Source organism: Suncus etruscus, chromosome 14, assembly GCF_024139225.1.
Source record: "Suncus etruscus isolate mSunEtr1 chromosome 14, mSunEtr1.pri.cur, whole genome shotgun sequence".
Taxonomy (NCBI): Eukaryota; Metazoa; Chordata; class Mammalia; order Eulipotyphla; family Soricidae; genus Suncus; species Suncus etruscus.
In genome coordinates, this window is record NC_064861.1 from 82,843,356 (window position 1) to 82,859,815 (window position 16,460).

The 16,460-nt window shown below is 57.7% G+C and overlaps 2 protein-coding genes across 2 annotated transcripts; one reads left to right on the forward strand and one right to left on the reverse strand.

Moving 5' to 3' along the window:
• Positions 1-109: 109 nt before the first annotated feature.
• Positions 110-9,683, forward strand: PSMD8 (proteasome 26S subunit, non-ATPase 8). The gene is made up of 7 exons (XM_049786683.1): positions 110-322; positions 1,385-1,457; positions 1,541-1,643; positions 5,373-5,538; positions 7,322-7,422; positions 8,216-8,327; positions 9,138-9,683. Exons 1-7 carry the CDS (start codon positions 152-154, stop codon positions 9,273-9,275), a joined length of 864 nt encoding a protein of 287 aa, XP_049642640.1. The 5' UTR covers positions 110-151; the 3' UTR covers positions 9,276-9,683.
• A 452-nt stretch (positions 9,684-10,135) lies between these two features.
• On the reverse strand, positions 10,136-12,950 carry GGN (gametogenetin). Its single transcript, XM_049787471.1, has 3 exons — positions 11,440-12,950; positions 11,005-11,346; positions 10,136-10,311 (listed from the first exon to the last, which is right to left on the reverse strand). Exons 1-3 carry the CDS (start codon positions 12,948-12,950, stop codon positions 10,194-10,196), a joined length of 1,971 nt encoding a protein of 656 aa, XP_049643428.1. The 3' UTR covers positions 10,136-10,193.
• Positions 12,951-16,460: the final 3,510 nt, after the last annotated feature.

Sequence of the window (16,460 nt, forward strand, 5' to 3'; positions counted from 1 at the left end):
GACAGGAGGGGCGGAGCTCCGGCGGGCGGGTGCTTTACCGACGAAGTCCCGCCCTCCGGCGTGGGCCCCGCCTCCTTTCCGGCGCCACTTCCGGCCTACGCAGCGACGTCGCTGCCGTAAGTGCAGCCGGCGGTTTGCCGCATCACGGAAGATGGCGGCGGCGGCGCTGAACGGGGCGGCGGGCGTCTCGAGCTCGGGGCCGGCGGCGGCCTCGGGCGCCGTCTTGCAGGCCGCGGCCGGCATGTACGAGCAGCTCAAGGGCGAGTGGAACCGTAAGAGCCCCAATCTCAGCAAGTGCGGCGAAGAGCTGGGCCGGCTCAAGGTGCGCGGCGCTGCAAGGGCTCTACCCGCTGCTGCGGGCTCCAGAATGGGGCCGGATTCGGGGTGCAGAGTGGGAGGCCTGGAAGCGACCAGAGGCGGGTGCGCGGAGGGAGGGGCTGCCGGGAGAGGGTGATAAAGTTTTGGGGGGGGGGGCTGGAAGAGCAGCTTTTCAGGGATCAAAGTTGGGGGGGGGAATGAAGATGGGAAGGGGTGATGCAAGAAGGGAAGCTGAGATGCTGTCAGGGCGATGTGGGCAAACCCTGGGGGGCTGGGAGGGGGGTCAGCCTCCTGATGGAAGGCAGAGTTGAACCCTGAAAAAAAAAGTAGTATTTGCAAGAGATCCCCAGAATGGGGTTCAGGGCATTTCCGACATGGCGGATGAGATAGGGAAAGAGCCCAAAGCCAGAGGGCCGGACTAGGTATTTTTGTGTTTTTGTTTTTTTTTTTTTTCTTATTTTGGGGGTCACACCTGTCAATGCACAGGGCCCACTCCTAGCTCTGAATTCTAGAATCACACCCTGGGGATGCTTTTAGGGGACGGTATGGGATGCCAGAGGTTGAACCCAGGTCGGAAGCATTCAAGGCAAGCTTCTTAGCCACCTGGTATCCACTCGTACCAGCTCCTGGGACCCAACTATGTTGTTGAAAGAAAGAGGGGGATCAGGAATGTGTGAGCTGGATTTGGGGAGGTGGGGGGTGGCTAGTGCCCCATCCTTGCCGGATGTGCTAAGAAAGGCACGTGGGAAGATCAGGCCTGATCTGAGGGTGCTAGTGTCCCCTTCCACTTGTTCCACTGAGTCTGTAAGGGTGCTTCTTGTTTCCCCAGAGGTGCTATTAATACTTGTCACATGAGGAAACCCTAAATAAGTACCACTGGGTGTCCCCAGGCCCTGTGCCAAGTGACGACTGACTCTGAACACAATAACCTGGATGAGTCAGGGATGCTCAATGACTCCATTTTCCAGAGGGGACTGTTGAGGCCAAAGAAATAATGAAGTAATTTCCACTTAAATTGGCTTCCTTCCTTCTTCCTTTCCTCCCTCCCTCTCTCCTTCCCTCGAAGCTGGTTCTCCTGGAACTCAACTTCCTGCCAACCACTGGGACCAAACTGACCAAGCAACAACTCATTCTGGCCCGTGAGTGTCTCTGGGCTTGGTTGGGGGTGCTGGGCTGAGGAGGATCTCAGACACCTCCTGAGAGTCTGCCCTGTCATCCACAGGTGACATATTGGAGATTGGAGCCCAGTGGAGCATCCTCCGCAAGGACATCCCTTCCTTCGAGCGCTACATGGCCCAGCTCAAATGCTACTACTTTGATTACAAGTGAGGCTGGATCCTGCCTGGGGGGAGGGTGTAAAGTCAGAGTTCACATGTGGGGTATGACTGCTCTGTCCTTCCTACTGCTTTGGCTCCTTACTGCCCCGAAGGCTGCAGAGTTGGGGGTCATACCAACACTGTTGGTCCTCAGTCTCTCTCCACTGCTCCAGTAGGATTTTTTTTTCTTTTGGGTCATACTAGGTAATGATCAGTGGTTATTCCTAGCAGTACTTGGGGGATCATGAGATACCAGAGATTGAATCTGTATTGGTTACATGCAAGGCAAATGCTCTACCCGCTTACTATTGCTCCAGTAGGTTTTTTATTTTTTGGTTTTTCTGCTTGAAAGGCAAACGCAGCTGTGCTATCTCTCTAGCCTGTTTTTTTTTTTTTTTTTGGTTTTTGGGCCACACCCGGCAGTGCTCAGAGGTTACTCCTGGCTGTCTGCTCAGAAATAGCTCCTGGCAGGCACGGGGGACCATATGGGACACCGGGATTTGAACCAACCACCTTTGGTCCTGGATCGGCTGCTTGCAAGGCAAACACCGCTGTGTTATCTCTCCGGGCCCTCTGGCCTGTTTTTTAAGGTCACACCTAGTTATGTTCAGGGATCACTCTTGGCTCTGCACTCAGAAATTATTCCTTAAAATAGGGGAGTTAAGGATTCTTTTCTTTCTTTCTTTTTTTTTTTGTGTGTGTGGTTTTTGGGTCACACCCGGCAGTGCTCAGGGGTTATTTCTGGCTCCAGGCTCAGAAATTGCTCCTGGCAGGCACAGGGGACCATATGGGGCGCCGGGATTCGAACCGATGACCTCCTGCATGAAAGGCAAACGCCTTACCTCCATGCTATCTCTCCAGCCCCTATTTTCTTTTACTTATTTTTATTTTGGTTTTTGGGCCACCACCCAGTAACGCTCAGGTGTTACTGGCTATGCGCTCAGAAATCGCTCCTGATTTGGGGGACCAAATGGGACGCTGGGGGATTGAACAGCAGTTCGTCCTAGGTTAGCGCCTGTAAGGAAAACGCCTTACCGACTGCGCCACTGCTCCGACACCAAGATTTCTTTTTTTTTTTTTTTTGGTTTAAATTTTACACCCAGCAGCGCTCAGAGGTTACTCCTGGCTGTATGCTCAGAAATCGCTCCTGGCAGGCTCGGGGGACCATATGGGATGCCAGGATTTGAACCACCGACCTTCTTCATGCAAGGCAAATGCCCTCTGTGCTATCTCTCTGGACCCAATTCTTTTTTTTTTTTTTTTTTTTGGTTTTTCGGGCCACATCCGTTTGATACTCAGGGGTTACTCTTGGCTACTCACTCAGAAATTGCCCCTGGCTTGGGGAGACCATATGGGATGCCGGGGGATCGACTGTGGTCCTTTCCTTGGCTAGCGCTTGCAAGGCAGACACCTTACCTCTAGCACCACCTCGCCGGCCTCAATTCTTTTTCTTTTTAATTTATTATTTTCATTTTTGGTTTTTGGTTCATACCTGGCAGTATTCAGGGGTTATTCCTGGCTCTGTGCTCAGAAATCGCTCCTGACAGGCTCAGGGGACTGTATGGGATGCAGGGGATCGAACCCAGGTCAACCACATGCAAAGCAAATGCCCTACCTGCTGTGCTATCTCTCCGGCTTCAGATAAGAGTTTAATACCATGGCAGGCAGATTTTAATACCATTTGTTATTGCTCAGCTCCAGGAATTTTAATTTAATTTAATTTTGATGATTTATGAAAACTTATTAAAATTTAAGCTTGGTGAACTTTTGTCATGTTCAGGTTTGATTGATCCATCTAGATGCCTTGCAAATGGCTCATGGCATGAATGCTAATAAATATTGACATTTTTCATAGTAAAGTAAGAGAAGATCTTCCTGTTTTATTTTTGTTTGAGATCCATACCCAGCAGTGCTCAGGGCTTACTCTTTGTAAGAGTACTCAGGAATAATTTGTATACTCAGGAATAATTTGTAGCTGGCTCAGGGGACCCTGTGGGTTGCCAGGAATCAAAATCAGGTCAGCTGTAAGTTTTCTGCTAAGAAATACATTGACAGTCTTGTTTTTTTATGTCTCTTAGGATACTTTATATTTCATTTTGCTGTCTTTATTATGTATCTTTTAAACATCAGTCTGCTTTTGTTTGATTTGGAACTCTTTGAACTAGATCTAGGGTTTTGTTTTCTTCCTCAGCCTGGGAAACTTCTTATTGCCTTATTTCTTCAAATAAGATTTTTTAATTTTTATTTTTATTTTAATTTTGGTTTTTGGGTCACACCCAGCAGTGCTCAGGGGCTACTCCTGGCTCTACATTCAGAAATTGCCCCCTGCAGGCTGGGGAGGGCGACGACCATATGGGATGCCGGGATTCGAACCATGGTCCTTCTGCATGCAAAGCAAACGTCCTACTGTTGTGCGATCTCTCCGTCTTCATTTAAGATTTTAATACCATGGCAGGCAGGGCACTTAGCTCATTGGTGGCTACTGGAGTTTGATTCCTGGCATCCCATATGGTCTCCAAGACCACTAAGAGTGATTCCTGAGCATTTCTGGGTGTGGCCACACAAAAGTGTTTTTAAAAAGGGGCCTGGGGGGGGGGGGCGGGCGGTGGCGCTAAAGGTAAGGTGCCTGCCTTGCCTGCGCTAGCCTTGGACGGACCGAGGTTCGATCCCCCGGTGTCCCATATGGTCCCCCAAGCCAGGAGCAACTTCTGAGCACATAGCCAGGAGTAACCCCTGAGCGTTACCGGGTGTGGCCCAAAAACCAAAAAAAAAAAGGGGGCCTGGAGCTGGAGAGATAGTATAGCTCATATGGCCTTTGCCTTGCACTCTGCTGACTGGCTTTCATCCCTGGCATCCCATATTGTCCTCAGAACTCAGCCAGGAATGATCCTTTTATTTTTGTTTTTTTTTTGGGGGGGGTCACACCCAGCGGTGCTCAGGGGTTATTCCTGGCTCTTTACCCAGAAATCGCTCCTGACAGGCTCAGGGAACCATATGGGATGCCGGGATTGGAACCTTATTCCGTCCTGGATTGGCTGCGTGCAAGGCAGATGCCTACTGCTGTGCTATCTCTCCGGCCCCACATTCTTTTAATTTTTTTTTGGTTCATACCCGACAATGATCAGGGGCCACTCCTGACTCTACATTGAGAAATCGCTCCTGGCAGGCTTGGGGGACCATATGGGATGCTGGGATTTGAACCACTGTTCTTCTGCATCTAAGGCAAACGCCCTAACACTGTGCTATCTCTCCAGCCCCTTCCAGGAGTGAGAAGAGAGAGAGACCACTCCAGACTGGTGTAATCAGAATTTTCTCTGTACATGCACTCACCAGGGTTGAGGCTCCCAGCTTCCCACTTACTTGTGGCACTCGCATGCTGCTGCGCCATCTCTCAGGCTTTTTCTTGATGAGGATCCCTAACAGCAGGGCTGTAGAGATAGCCCCAGTACTAGTGATTTGAACTTGTCCTAACTTTTTTTGGGGGGAGGGGCCACACCCATCGGTGCTCAGGACTTAATCTTGGCTCTGCTCGGGGGTCACTTCTTGCTGGGCTCAGGGACCACACGGAGTGCCAGATATCAAACCCAAGTCAACCATGTGCAAAGCAAGTGGGCCTTCCCTACAGTTCCCATCAAGACAGCCTCGGCAGTCATTGGGAAGTCATTGGGATCCCTCAGTGGAAGGCAATTCTGGCATTGCTTCTGCCCTCCTTACCTTGGTTTCTCGTTTGGTCTCTAGGGAGCAGCTCCCTGAATCAGCCTACATGCATCAGCTCTTGGGCCTCAACCTTCTCTTCCTGCTGTCCCAGAACCGGGTGGCTGAATTCCACACCGAGCTGGAGCGGCTGCCTGCCAAGGACATCCAGACCAATGTGTACATCAAACATCCTGTATCCCTCGAGCAGGTGAGTCTGGGAGGTTTGGCACAGACACAGACATGGGGTGGGGGGTTTCTTTCAGGAGAGGGCAAGCAAGGTTAACCTCAATTTCAGCTCATAAACTTATTGGTTATTTCTTCAACAAATACGGAGTCCGGCCATGCTGTCGTGGGTGAACGGCTAGCAACATAGGTGAAGTGCCCTGGTCATTTTAGGATGGCACATGGGTGAGCGAGCAGGCAGGGAGCCCAGTGGTGAAGTGTCCTGTGTGGTCTGTTGTTGCTACTTACTGCAGAGGAAGCAGGTCAGAAGTCAGGGCCAGGGGAAAGTGTTTCATAGAGGCAGGCAGGGAAACTTTGCCGAGAAGGTGGTATTAGCAGAAAACTTACAGGGGCCAGAGTGATGGTACAGTGGGGTTGTTTGCCTGACACGCGGCTGACCTGGGTTCCATCCCCTGCTTCCCCATATGGTTCCCCAGCAATGCCAAGAGTTGCTAGGAGTGATCCCTGAGCACAAAGCCAGGAATAACCTTCCTAAGCATTGCCGTGTGTGGCCCAAAAGCCAGAAAAAGCAAACAAACAAAAAACTGACTTGTAAAGGGTCAGGAATTCTACCACCTGGGCATCTATTTTTTTTTTTGTTGTTTTGTTTTGTTTTTCTTTTCTTTAGTTTTTGGGTCACACGGGTATCTGTCTCTGTGCTGATGGATCATTTCTAGCAGGCTCAGGGACCATATGGGATGCCAGGGATCGAATCCAGATCAGTCATGTGCATAGGGAACATCCTCCCCACTGTACTGTTGTTCTGCCTCTCCCACCCCTTGGACATATGGAGAGAGAATGAGATTGGTCGGGGCCGGAGAGATAGCATGGAGCTAAGGTGTTTGCCTCGCATGCAGAAGGATGGTGGTTCGAATTCCGGCATCCCCTGATCGCTGCTGGGTGTGACCCAAAAACCAAAAAAACAAACAAACAAAAAAAAGAGAGTGGTCCATTGACAGGCTGCAGCCTGCCTAGCAGTCCCATAGCAGAAATGGAGGTGTGTGGAAATGCAGGAGCCAGCTGTGACCTATAAATAAAAAAAAAAAAAAAAAAACAGACTCCAGGGCTGGAGTGATAGTGGAGTGGTAGGGTGTTTGATTTGCATGCGGCTGACTTGGGATGGGTTTAGATTAGATCCCCGGCCAGAGCAGACCCAGATCGATCCCTAGCATCCCATATGGTCTCCAGAGCCTGCTAGGAGCGACTTCTGAGCACAGAGCCAAAAGTAACCCCTGAGAGCCACTGGGTGTGCCCCCAAAACAATAAAAAAATAAAGTAGAGGAGGGGCTGGAGAGATAGCACAGCGATAGGGGTAGAGCGTTTGCACACAGCCAACCCAGGACAGACCCTGGTTCGATTTTAGCATCCCATATGGTCCCCCAAGCCTGCCAGTAGTGATTTCTGAGCTCAGGGCCAGGAGTAACCCCTGAGTGCTGCCAGGTGTGGCCCAAAAACAAACAAACAAACAAACAAACAAACAAAAAACTGGACTCCAAACTAGAAGGGGAAAAGTGGTAAATTTACTTAGGGAAGACCCAGCTATGGTAGGAATGTGTGAGGTGATGAGCTTATTAGATGTTAGCCCATAGAAGGCTTGGATGGGTGTTTGTAAATGTTGGGGGACACCTGTTTCAAAGAGGTGGTGCCTAGTCAGTAGGGGAAATGGTGACTATAGCACAAGGGGGGGGTTGTGAGTGGGGATCATGGAGACTTGGGGCACATGGGTTTCCCTGGCTCACCCTCTTCTTTCTCTTCGCCTGGCCTCACAGTACCTGATGGAGGGCAGTTACAACAAAGTCTTCCTGGCCAAAGGCAACATCCCGGCCGAGAGCTACACCTTCTTCATCGACATCCTGCTTGATACCATCAGGTGTGTGGGGTGGGCCCAGGAAAGCTGGCGCTGGGGAACCCCGACCCTGCAGTCCCTGTTTCTTCTCCACTTCCTCCTCTGGTGTCTCATGGGCAGGTGTCCGAGTAGTGGCAGAGATAGCTGGGTTTCCTCTGCTGGAAGGGGTGGCACAGCCAAGCCCAGGGTGGTCCTGGTTTAATTAAAGTATTTCAGCTTGGGGGCCCTAGATACAGCAGCAGGGTATTTGCCATACACGTGGTTGACCTGGGTTTGATTTGTGGCATCTACAGAATCCCTAAACCTGCCAGGAGGGAGTAATTTTGGAGCACAGAGCCAGGATTCGCCCCTGACCACCACTGGGTGTGACCCCCCCCCCCAAAAAAAAAGAAATATTTCACCTTTCAGAGCAATTAAGGACCTACTTATTTAGCTCCTGGCCTCAGAAATTGATACTTCCCCCACCCAAGGCTCATCCCCTCTGTCTATGGCCTGATGCTGGTTTCCCAAGTTACATGGTGCCTGCTGGATTCAGAAATGGGGTGCAACATCCTGATAGGAGGTGGGGGTTGGAGAAAGAGCTCTGGTCACATTCCCAGTCTGGGAATTGGAATGAGAGTGTAGGTTGGGAGGCAGAGAGCTTCCTGTGGATGCCAGTGGCCCTGGCTTTCCCTGACCTTGCATTTGTTAATGGGGCAGGGGAAACTGGAGCTGATGAGTGTGTGTGTGTGTGTGTGTGTGTGTGTGTGTGTGTGTGTGTGTGTGTGAACAGCGCTCAGAAAGCTGCCTGCTCGGTGACACGCCTCCTCTCCCCCAGGGATGAGATTGCTGGGTGCATAGAGAAGGCCTATGAGAAAATCCTCTTCACCGAAGCCACGCGGATCCTCTTCTTCACCACCCCCAAAAAGATGACTGACTACGCCAAGAAGGTGGCTGGGGTGCAGGGCTGTGGGGCTCAAGGGATATATGTGCTGAGAGCAGGGTGAGATGGTTGAAGGGAGATTACCAAACTGCTGGGGTTTAAATCCTGTCTGGCCTCAGGCAAATTGCCAGACTCTTTGGCATTTGAGTTTCCCTGTTTATAAAACTGGGCAAGAGGGAGGGGCCGGAGAGATAGCATGGAGGTAAGGCGGTGCTCAGGGCTTACTCCATTCCCTGCTGGGCTCAGGGTCATATGGGATGACGTGATTGAACCCTGGTGCAAGGCAAATGCCCTAGTCACTGTGTTATTACTCCAGCCACCCTATAAGACATTGGTGGGGTGTTTGAGCAGGAGTCCTTGTGCTCCTGGTTGCTGTGGCTTGGGCCTGCTGTGATCCAGGTGTCCAAGAAGGGTCAAGAATATGGGAAAAGGGGCCAGAGCAATAGTACAGTGAGTAAGGTGTTTGCATCTGCCAATCTGGATTCAATCCCAGGCACCCTTTATGGTCCTCTAAGCCTGCCAGGAGTGATTGCTGAGTAAGAGTCAGGAGTAATCTCCAAGCACAGCCTCTGTGGGCCCAAAACAAAAAGTCTAAAGGAGGTGAGACTCAGTTTGAGCCTGGTGACAGCAGAGACATTGGGCCTCACTACAGACCCGGAGAGGTGCAGCTAGGTGTCCCAACTTAAAATGGGAGAAACAAAGGCATGGAGAGGCAAAGTTGCTTGCCTGGAATTCTAACTAGTCAGGTTGGAGAGGCACATTTGTGGGAGGGGTTGGGAGCCTGTGGTCACCCCACCATCTCCCTTCTTTTCTGCAGCGCGGGTGGGTCCTGGGCCTCAACAACTATTACAGCTTTGCCAGCCAGCAGCAGAAGCCAGAAGACACCACCATCCCCTCCACAGAACTGGCCAAGCAGGTCATAGAGTACGCGAGGCAGCTGGAGATGATCGTCTGAGCCTGCTGGCCGGGACTGGGCCAGGCCAGCGCTGAGGTTCCGGGCAAGGCTTCCTCCAATAAATGGATTGACATTCTCTCAGGCCCATGTCTCCCCCAAGAACACGAGGAGACAGGTTCTTAACTGAAGTGAAATTTGGGGGCCCCGGGTGGGAGGGTCAGCCTCTGTCCAGTGGTCTTTCTCAAGACCTCAGACACAGCTACCCACGGCCAAGGCACCTATTGACACTGACCTTTGGGGCATAAAGGGCCCGGGAGGAGGGACTGTGGGGCCCGCTGCGGGCCTGCAGGAAGGCCAGGCCAAGGCACCTTTTCTTTTTCTGTTAAGCAAAGTGAGTGGATGGAGTTGCTGATCCCAAAAAGATGTTTTTAGTGATTGAAACAAATGATTAAAACTTGTGAAATGGAACTGTCTTTGGGCTGCCAGTTTGAGATCTGCACAAGCAAAAAAGACCTGAGCCCTGGCTGACCCTGAGTCTCTGTCTACCCCTTTCCCACCGGAAAGTGCTCTAAGGAGGCGTTGCCAGCTAAGCCCATGGACCCAGGCTGGCCCAGTAGTTTATGGAATGGGGGTTTGGGGTTCAGGAAAGTCTTCATTTGCTCGACTAAGTCCCGGCTGAGTCTTCAAAACATCCAAAAGGAGTTTCACAGTCTTCCTGGTCTTGGCAACCAATCAGCTCGTAGATGAGGCTGATGATAGCATTAGGTTATGAAACATACCTCACCCCTGTCCTGGACCCAGATAATGGGAGATGGACCCTCATTACTGCTGCTCTGGGCTCCAGGATGTGGTGCTTTCTGAAAAGAGGCCTCTGTCCTGGCCCTTCCCCTCAACCTTCTGGTGACTGACAGGCAGCAGTAGCAGGATGGTTATTTTATTGTCAAGAAGGGAAGGCGGCGGGCACGGGCTCCACTGTACTCAGTTGGAATGGGTAGCCTGCAAGTCATAATGCTCCAGCCCAGCTACCAGGGAGCCGGCTAGCTTGATGGTGGCCACCCAGGGCGGCTCGCTCAGATGGTTAGTGGGTGTGCTCAGCCTAGGGAGGGAAGGAGGAATCAGTAAGGCCCCACCAGCTGGCCAAGCCCGGACCCCTGCAGGGCTTCCCTTTGACTGTCAAAGGGACTGTGCATGGAAGGGCAGGGTTGTGGCCACTTAAGCATGTCTGAGACCAAGGGTGAGCGTTCCCCCCTCCCCAAGATCCTGAGTCCCAAGGGATCCAGGAGAGTCTCCCAGGGACTCATCCTCAGGAGCCAGGTGACTTGATCTTGGAATCCAGTAAGAGGGTGCCGGAAGTCTTAGGAGGAAGCAACCTGCCCTGAATTTAAAGAGCCCTGGCGGGGAGCTTCTGTTCCCTGCCGTTGTGGTCAGTGATTAAAGCCTTGAGAAGTTAGAAACTCTGGGCTGGGGCTAGGGTTTTTCCCATGGGAAGCCTTCATTTGCACAGGTTTGGTGCCCCTAACTCTGCCCCTCAGAGGTGGGGACATGGGCCCTCTCTGCCTGCAGCCCAGTTTCCCTCCCCGAACCCCAGACTTAACCAGTTCCCAGAGACATCCCTGAGTCTGAATAAAAGATGAGGTGCACCTTTTCTCGGGGCAGAAGGTCTCAGTCCTGAGGGACTGGTGGGCAGCTGGCATAAGGACTGAAGGGGACTCCCCGTCCAGGAAGGCGGGGTGAAGACTCGTGTGGGTACGTCCCCCCCACCCTTGCTCCCCGATGGATGTCCCCTCACCAGGCAGACACGTTGCGCGGTAGGCGGCGATGACGCGGCTGGTGGCGACAGTAGCACTTGCAGGGACAAGAGTTGAGCACCTGGAAGGGCGGCCAGTGGCGTGCGGAGCCCCCTTTGGCCGTCCCCGCCGCCTGCGGAGCCCCGCCGCGGCTGTCATCGGCCGTCCGTCCCCGGGGCGCACCTTCCTCTCGGGCCGCGGCCCGGGCTGCGCGGGAGGCCTTGCTCCGACGCGTGCGGGTCTTGGTGGGCGCGGGCGCGGGCGCCGGAGGCTCAACCGCCGAGGTGGGAGCTGGTTCCGCAGCCAGTTCCGGAGGAGCCGGGGCCGGAGTCGGAGCCGGAGCCGGGGATGCTGGAGCCGAGGCCGGAGTGGGCGCCCGGCTCGGCGTCGGGGCCGGGGCGGCAGCTGGGGTCGGAGCCCGGGCCTGGGCCTGGGCCTGGTCGGTGGCCGAGGCGAGCGGCAGCGCGGGGGCCGCGGGCGGAGCGAGGCCGCCGGGCTCCGGGATGCGCGGGCTCAGGCTGGGCGGCACCGACACCCGCGGCGGCGGCGCGGGCAGGAGCTCGGGCGGCCGGGGCGTGAGCGGCCGCGCGGGTGGCGGCGTGGGCGCGGGCGGCGGCGGCGGCAAGTCGGGGCGCCGCGGGGTGTCGGGGCTCGCCGGCTCCCGACGGGCGGGCTCCGGGGGGAAGATGAACATGGGCGGCGCCAGCACGGACGGGGCGAGCCGCCGGGAGCCCGGGGCCGGCAGGGAGCGCTTGAGGGCCGGCGGCGGCGGCGGGGGCGGCGGCGGCGGGGAGCCCCAGGGCCCCGAGAGCGCCGTGGCGCGCCGTCGGGGCGCCCCGACACCCCGGCCCGCGCCGTTGAAGCGAAAGTGGCGCTCGGGCCCATCGGGAGGGCTCGCCCACTCGAACTTGGGCTTCGAGCCGGGGAAGGCCGGGTAGGGAGGCGGCGGCAGGGCCCGGGCCTGGGCGGCGGGCGTCGTCGCGGGGGCCCCGGAGCAGCCCTCGCCGTCGCCGTCGCCGCCCTCCGCGTCCTGAGCGCCCCGAGGGGCCTCTCCCTGCGGGCGAGCGGCCCCGGGGCCCTGGGGGCCCTGCTTGAGCGCCTCGGCGTAGGAGACGGAGACGGCGCCCCCGGGCAAAGCTTTGGCCGCGGCCGCGGAGGCGCCGGGCTCGGCGGCGGGGGGCGGCGGGGGCCCCGGCTTGAAGGTGACTTTGCACAGCAGGCTCAGGCCCGGCTCGGAGGCCGCGCTCCGGGCCATCTCGCCCTCGCCCTCCTCGCCCACCTGGTGGGACAGCGGCCCCAGGGTGTCGACGGCGGCCGGCCCGGCGGGGCTCTCCCCCTCGACCGCGCTGGCCGGGGCGGGTGGGACTCTGCGATCCGGGGCCGGCGGCGGCTTCCACGGCTCCACGGGCTCCAGGGGCTCCAGGGACGGCGGCGGCGGCGGAGTCGGGGCCGAGACCCTCGCGACGAGCTGGGGGTCCTCGCGGGTGGGCGGCCGGGGTGTCGGTGGCCGCGCGCGGAGGCTCGGGGGGTCGCCCTGGCCGCGATGGCTCGTCTCCAGCAGGCCTCGGATCCGGGTGCCCACCGGGGTGCCCGTGGGTTTCCGCCACTTAGACGACGCGGGCAGCAGGGTGCCCACCGGGGGCGGCGGCGGCGGTGGTGTGGACACCGCGGCGGCTGCTGCTGCCGCCGCCGCCTCCTCTGAATGGGGCGTCACTGGGGAGGTCAGGGGCGAGACCTGCGGCTCCGGGGGCACCAAGAGGCCCGGGGGTGCGGAGCTGCCCGGGAACCACACGCCCAGGCCTCGAGCCAGGCGCATGGCTGGGGAGGGGGGGGACCCCTCGGGTTCTGCCAGGGACGTCCGGCGGGAGTCGGCGGCGGCGGTGCGGTCCGAGGCCTGCTCTTTTCGGGAGCCCCCACCTGTGGATGGCTCCGACTGCACGTTCCCCATTTTCTGACGGACGGACGGAGATCAGGGACTGGACTCAGAAGTGCTTGGCCAGTCAGTCTGTCAGGACTGTGGGGTAGGGGACCCCCCAAATAAAAAGAGCTGGCTGGTTTGATTTGGGCCAACTAGCCCCGCTCCTGCCCTCCAACGGTCCTTTCAGATCAAGGGTGGAGGGGGGGGGGGCTCTAGCATCTACCAGCAGCCCAGTTTTTCCATCTGGGACACTCAAGCCTTGTTCCCCAGCCAGTCTCTGTCCGCCCTGCTTCCCTAATTTTTTGGTCTGGGACATGGTCTCCAGGCTTTAAGACAGGAGGCCGTGGCCCGCCTTTCTGACACGACTCACGAAGGTGGTGCTCAGAAACCTTTAAAAGGCCTGAAAAATGGGGCTGGAGTGAAAGTACACCGCATAGGGCCTTTGCACCTTGCCCCCGGCCAACTTGGGTTGGATCCCTGGTGTCCCAGAGGGCTCCCCAGGAGTAATTCCTAAGTGTAGAGCTGGGTAACCCCTGTGACCCAAAAATGAAGAAGAAGAAGAAGAAGAAGAAGAAGAAGAAGAAGAAGAAGAAGAAGAAGAAGAAGAAGAAGAAGAAGAAGAAGAAGAGAGAAGGGAGAAGAAGAGAGAAGGGAGAAGAAAGAAAAGAAGAAGAAAAAGAAGAAGAAGAAGAAGAAGAAGAAGAAGAAGAAGAAGAAGAAGAAGAAGAAGAAGAAGAAGAAGAAGAAGAAGAAGAAAGAAGGGAGAAGAAAAGAAGAAAAAGAAGAAGAAAAAGGCCTGAAGGAGTTTATTCTCCTTTCTCCAAATTACCAGGGTTACCGGGGCCAGGCCCCACCCCCGATTGTCCTGGTCGGGGCAGCATCGCACAGTCTCTACCGAACAAATAACTGCCAGGTACTGTCGTGTCATGTCATGTCAGCGACTCGGTCGTCACCCTCAACTCCAGCCCCTTCCCTTCCCACATCTTTTCTCTCCCTGACCCCTTTTCTCTCGGTGTCCGTCAGTCGTGTGGGTTCCCCCTTCTTCCAGGCCTCGACGCACTTACACTCAGGCTCCGCCCCAGCTCCGCCCTCGCCCGGGGTGGGGGGCGTCCTACTCACCGGCTCCTCCCGCAGACCCGCGTTCAGACCGCGGCCCCCTGGGCCCAGGGCGGGGCGGGGAACGGACGCAGCAGAAAATAACCGAAAAGAACGGGGGGGGGGGTGCGGGGAGGGGGAGGCAAGTGGGCGAGACAGTCTGCGAGGACAGACCCCCCCCACCGAGATCGAGGTCCCGCCCTCACGCTCGAGGCCTCGCCCCGGGCCCGTGGCTGGAGCCGAACCGGGGTACGACCCTGGGTCTGGTCTTGGGCGTTCGAAACTGGGGGGGGGGGGTGTCTGCTTTCTCGCCGCCTCCCCCGAGCCTCTAGCCTAAGGTCTCTTGTTATCCCTTTAATTTCTCCTAAGAAACCACGCCCTCTTCTTAAGCCACGCCCTCCAGCCCAGAGACCACGCCTCTCAGACAGAAAAGCACGCCCACCACCGTAAGCCACGCCCAATCACAACGCGAGGTCGCGACCTTCGAGCCAGAAGCCACGCCCATAGAGACCCGAGGCCACGCCTCTAAGGCCCAAAGCCACGCCCATTCAGTTCAGAGGCCACGCCCACCAGACGCGAAGCCCCGCCTGCTATAAACCGGGCGACGTAGCTTCTCCCTTTCTGTGCTCATAAACACTCCGCCCCACCCGGGACCCGAACCCCGTTTTCCTTCGGGGCCCGCCCTGAAGATGCCACCCGCCGTCCTCTAGCGGGACGCATCTTCCTTCCTAGGGCTTTCTCAACCAGCCGCTCGGACCCGGGACCCTGCGCCCCTTCGCCCCCTCCTCTCGCAGTCCCCGTGCTCCCCTCTAGTAGCCCCTCCCCGTTAGCCCCCCCTAAACCTGCAGCGTGGCCCCCTCCCCAGCCCCCTTAGAACCCTGAACCCAGGCCCCGTCCCGGGATCCCTGTTTTGCCCTCATCCTCAGGGAACACTGGAGTGGGTGGGCGACCGGAGATGCATCCTCTGGATCCCCCCGAAAATGGGGGGACTGGGGGCGCCCCTCTCCGCTGGAGCCCGCGGCGGGCTCTAGGACCCAGCGGGCGAGTCGGGCTGCCAGGCGCTCACCCCTCCCCCAGCCTCCCCTCCCCCACCGCCCCCTTTCCCCTCCCTCCCCTCCCCGCCCCTCCCCTCCCCTCGCCCGGCTCCCGGTGCCCGTCGCTAGCGCCGCCGGAGCCTGCGAGGGAGCCGCTCGGAGCGATCGGGAGGAGGCGGAGGCGGAGGCGGAGGAGGAGGAGGAGGAGGAGGAGGCCACGTCGCCGCCGCTCGGAGCCCGGCCGGAGCCTCCCAGGCAGGTGCAGACTTGGGGGGCCGAGGGGGGATCGGGGCTGTCAAACCGCTTCGGCCCCGCTGGAGGGGGGCGCCCGGCCGGGATCGGCGCTGGGAGGGAGCACCAGCTGGGAGGCAGCCATTTGATTTGGGGGACCCGATCTCCATTTGCGGGGTGGTGATGGTGGTGGTGGTAGGCTGGCTTCATTCATAAAAATCCCACCCAGACCCTCTCCATTGAAGAATTCCGGGGATCGCTCCCCACCTCCCCGGATAATATTCATGGGGAGCACCGGGGGCGCCCGAAAAACCTTGGCGTGGCATCCCGGGCAGCTGGGCCCCGCCTCCCCGGGAGACCCCGGCCCGCTCTGCCCACCCCGGGCTTCACCTGTTGTCGGGGGGAAGGCGGGCGGACAAAGGGAGCCTGAGGCTCACGTGACCGCCCATTCACAAAAATCCCATCCCATTGAGAAAAGGGGGTTGGGGGCGCTGCAGCCGCCCCTTCCCCTCCGGAAGGACGGGGAACCCGGCCAGCAGACAGGCAGGCAGGCAGGCGGGCGGGCGGGGGAAGGGACTCGAACTCGTGGCCTGGGTCCCTAAGGTGAGGATGCCGAGGGTGGGTAGGGGGTTCCTCCGTCTTGGGGTGCCCTGGGAGGAGGTGTCGGGCCCCCCGAGCAGGGGGGGGCGGGAGGAGGGTTTTGAAGGCTGCTGGGGCGGGGAGGAGGGAGGAGAGGAGGCGGCGGCATCGGTCCCCCCTCTTCCTCCTGCGCCCGGCTGGGGCCTGAGCTGCTCGAGCAGGCTTGGTTTTTGTGAATGGAACGCCTGCTGGATGTGTCTGGGTCGCCCCCTTTTTGCTTCCCCCCCCCCCCACTCCCCGGTTCTTGGGCTCCGCTCGCTCGCATCTCCTTTCGGCCTCTGCTCTGCCCATCTCCGGTGCTCTCTCCCTGCTCCCTTCCCTGCCCAGAGCTCCCCGTTGCCGGGTGACTCAGTGAGCTTTGCATCCGGCCTCATTCATAAATCCGGGAAGGGTTGAGGTTGGGGGGAGCAGCCGGCTAGCTAGCCGAGCCTCCTGGGTGTCTCAGACCCCGCCAGCGGGTGGTGGGTGGCTGGGTGGCTGGGTGGCCGGGGGCTGCGGAGGCAGAGTCGGGGGGCCCGGTGGAGAGCCGAGTTGCGGGGTT

Excerpts from the sequence above, each read along its gene's own strand:
- PSMD8 (XM_049786683.1), top strand. The coding sequence starts at position 152 with ATGGCGGCGGCGGCGCTGAACGGGGCGGCGGGCGTCTCGAGCTCGGGG. Across the intron at positions 1,458-1,540 it reads GCAACAACTCATTCTGGCCC|GTGACATATTGGAGATTGGA; the intron begins GTGAGTGTCTCT and ends TGTCATCCACAG. Across the intron at positions 7,423-8,215 it reads ATCCTGCTTGATACCATCAG|GGATGAGATTGCTGGGTGCA; the intron begins GTGTGTGGGGTG and ends CCTCTCCCCCAG.
- GGN (XM_049787471.1), bottom strand. The coding sequence starts at position 12,950 with ATGGGGAACGTGCAGTCGGAGCCATCCACAGGTGGGGGCTCCCGAAAA. Across the intron at positions 11,347-11,439 it reads CTCGCCTCGGCCACCGACCA|GGCTCCGGCTCCGACTCCGG; the intron begins GGCCCAGGCCCA and ends TCCAGCATCCCC. Across the intron at positions 10,312-11,004 it reads CCGCGCAACGTGTCTGCCTG|GCTGAGCACACCCACTAACC; the intron begins GTGAGGGGACAT and ends TTCCCTCCCTAG.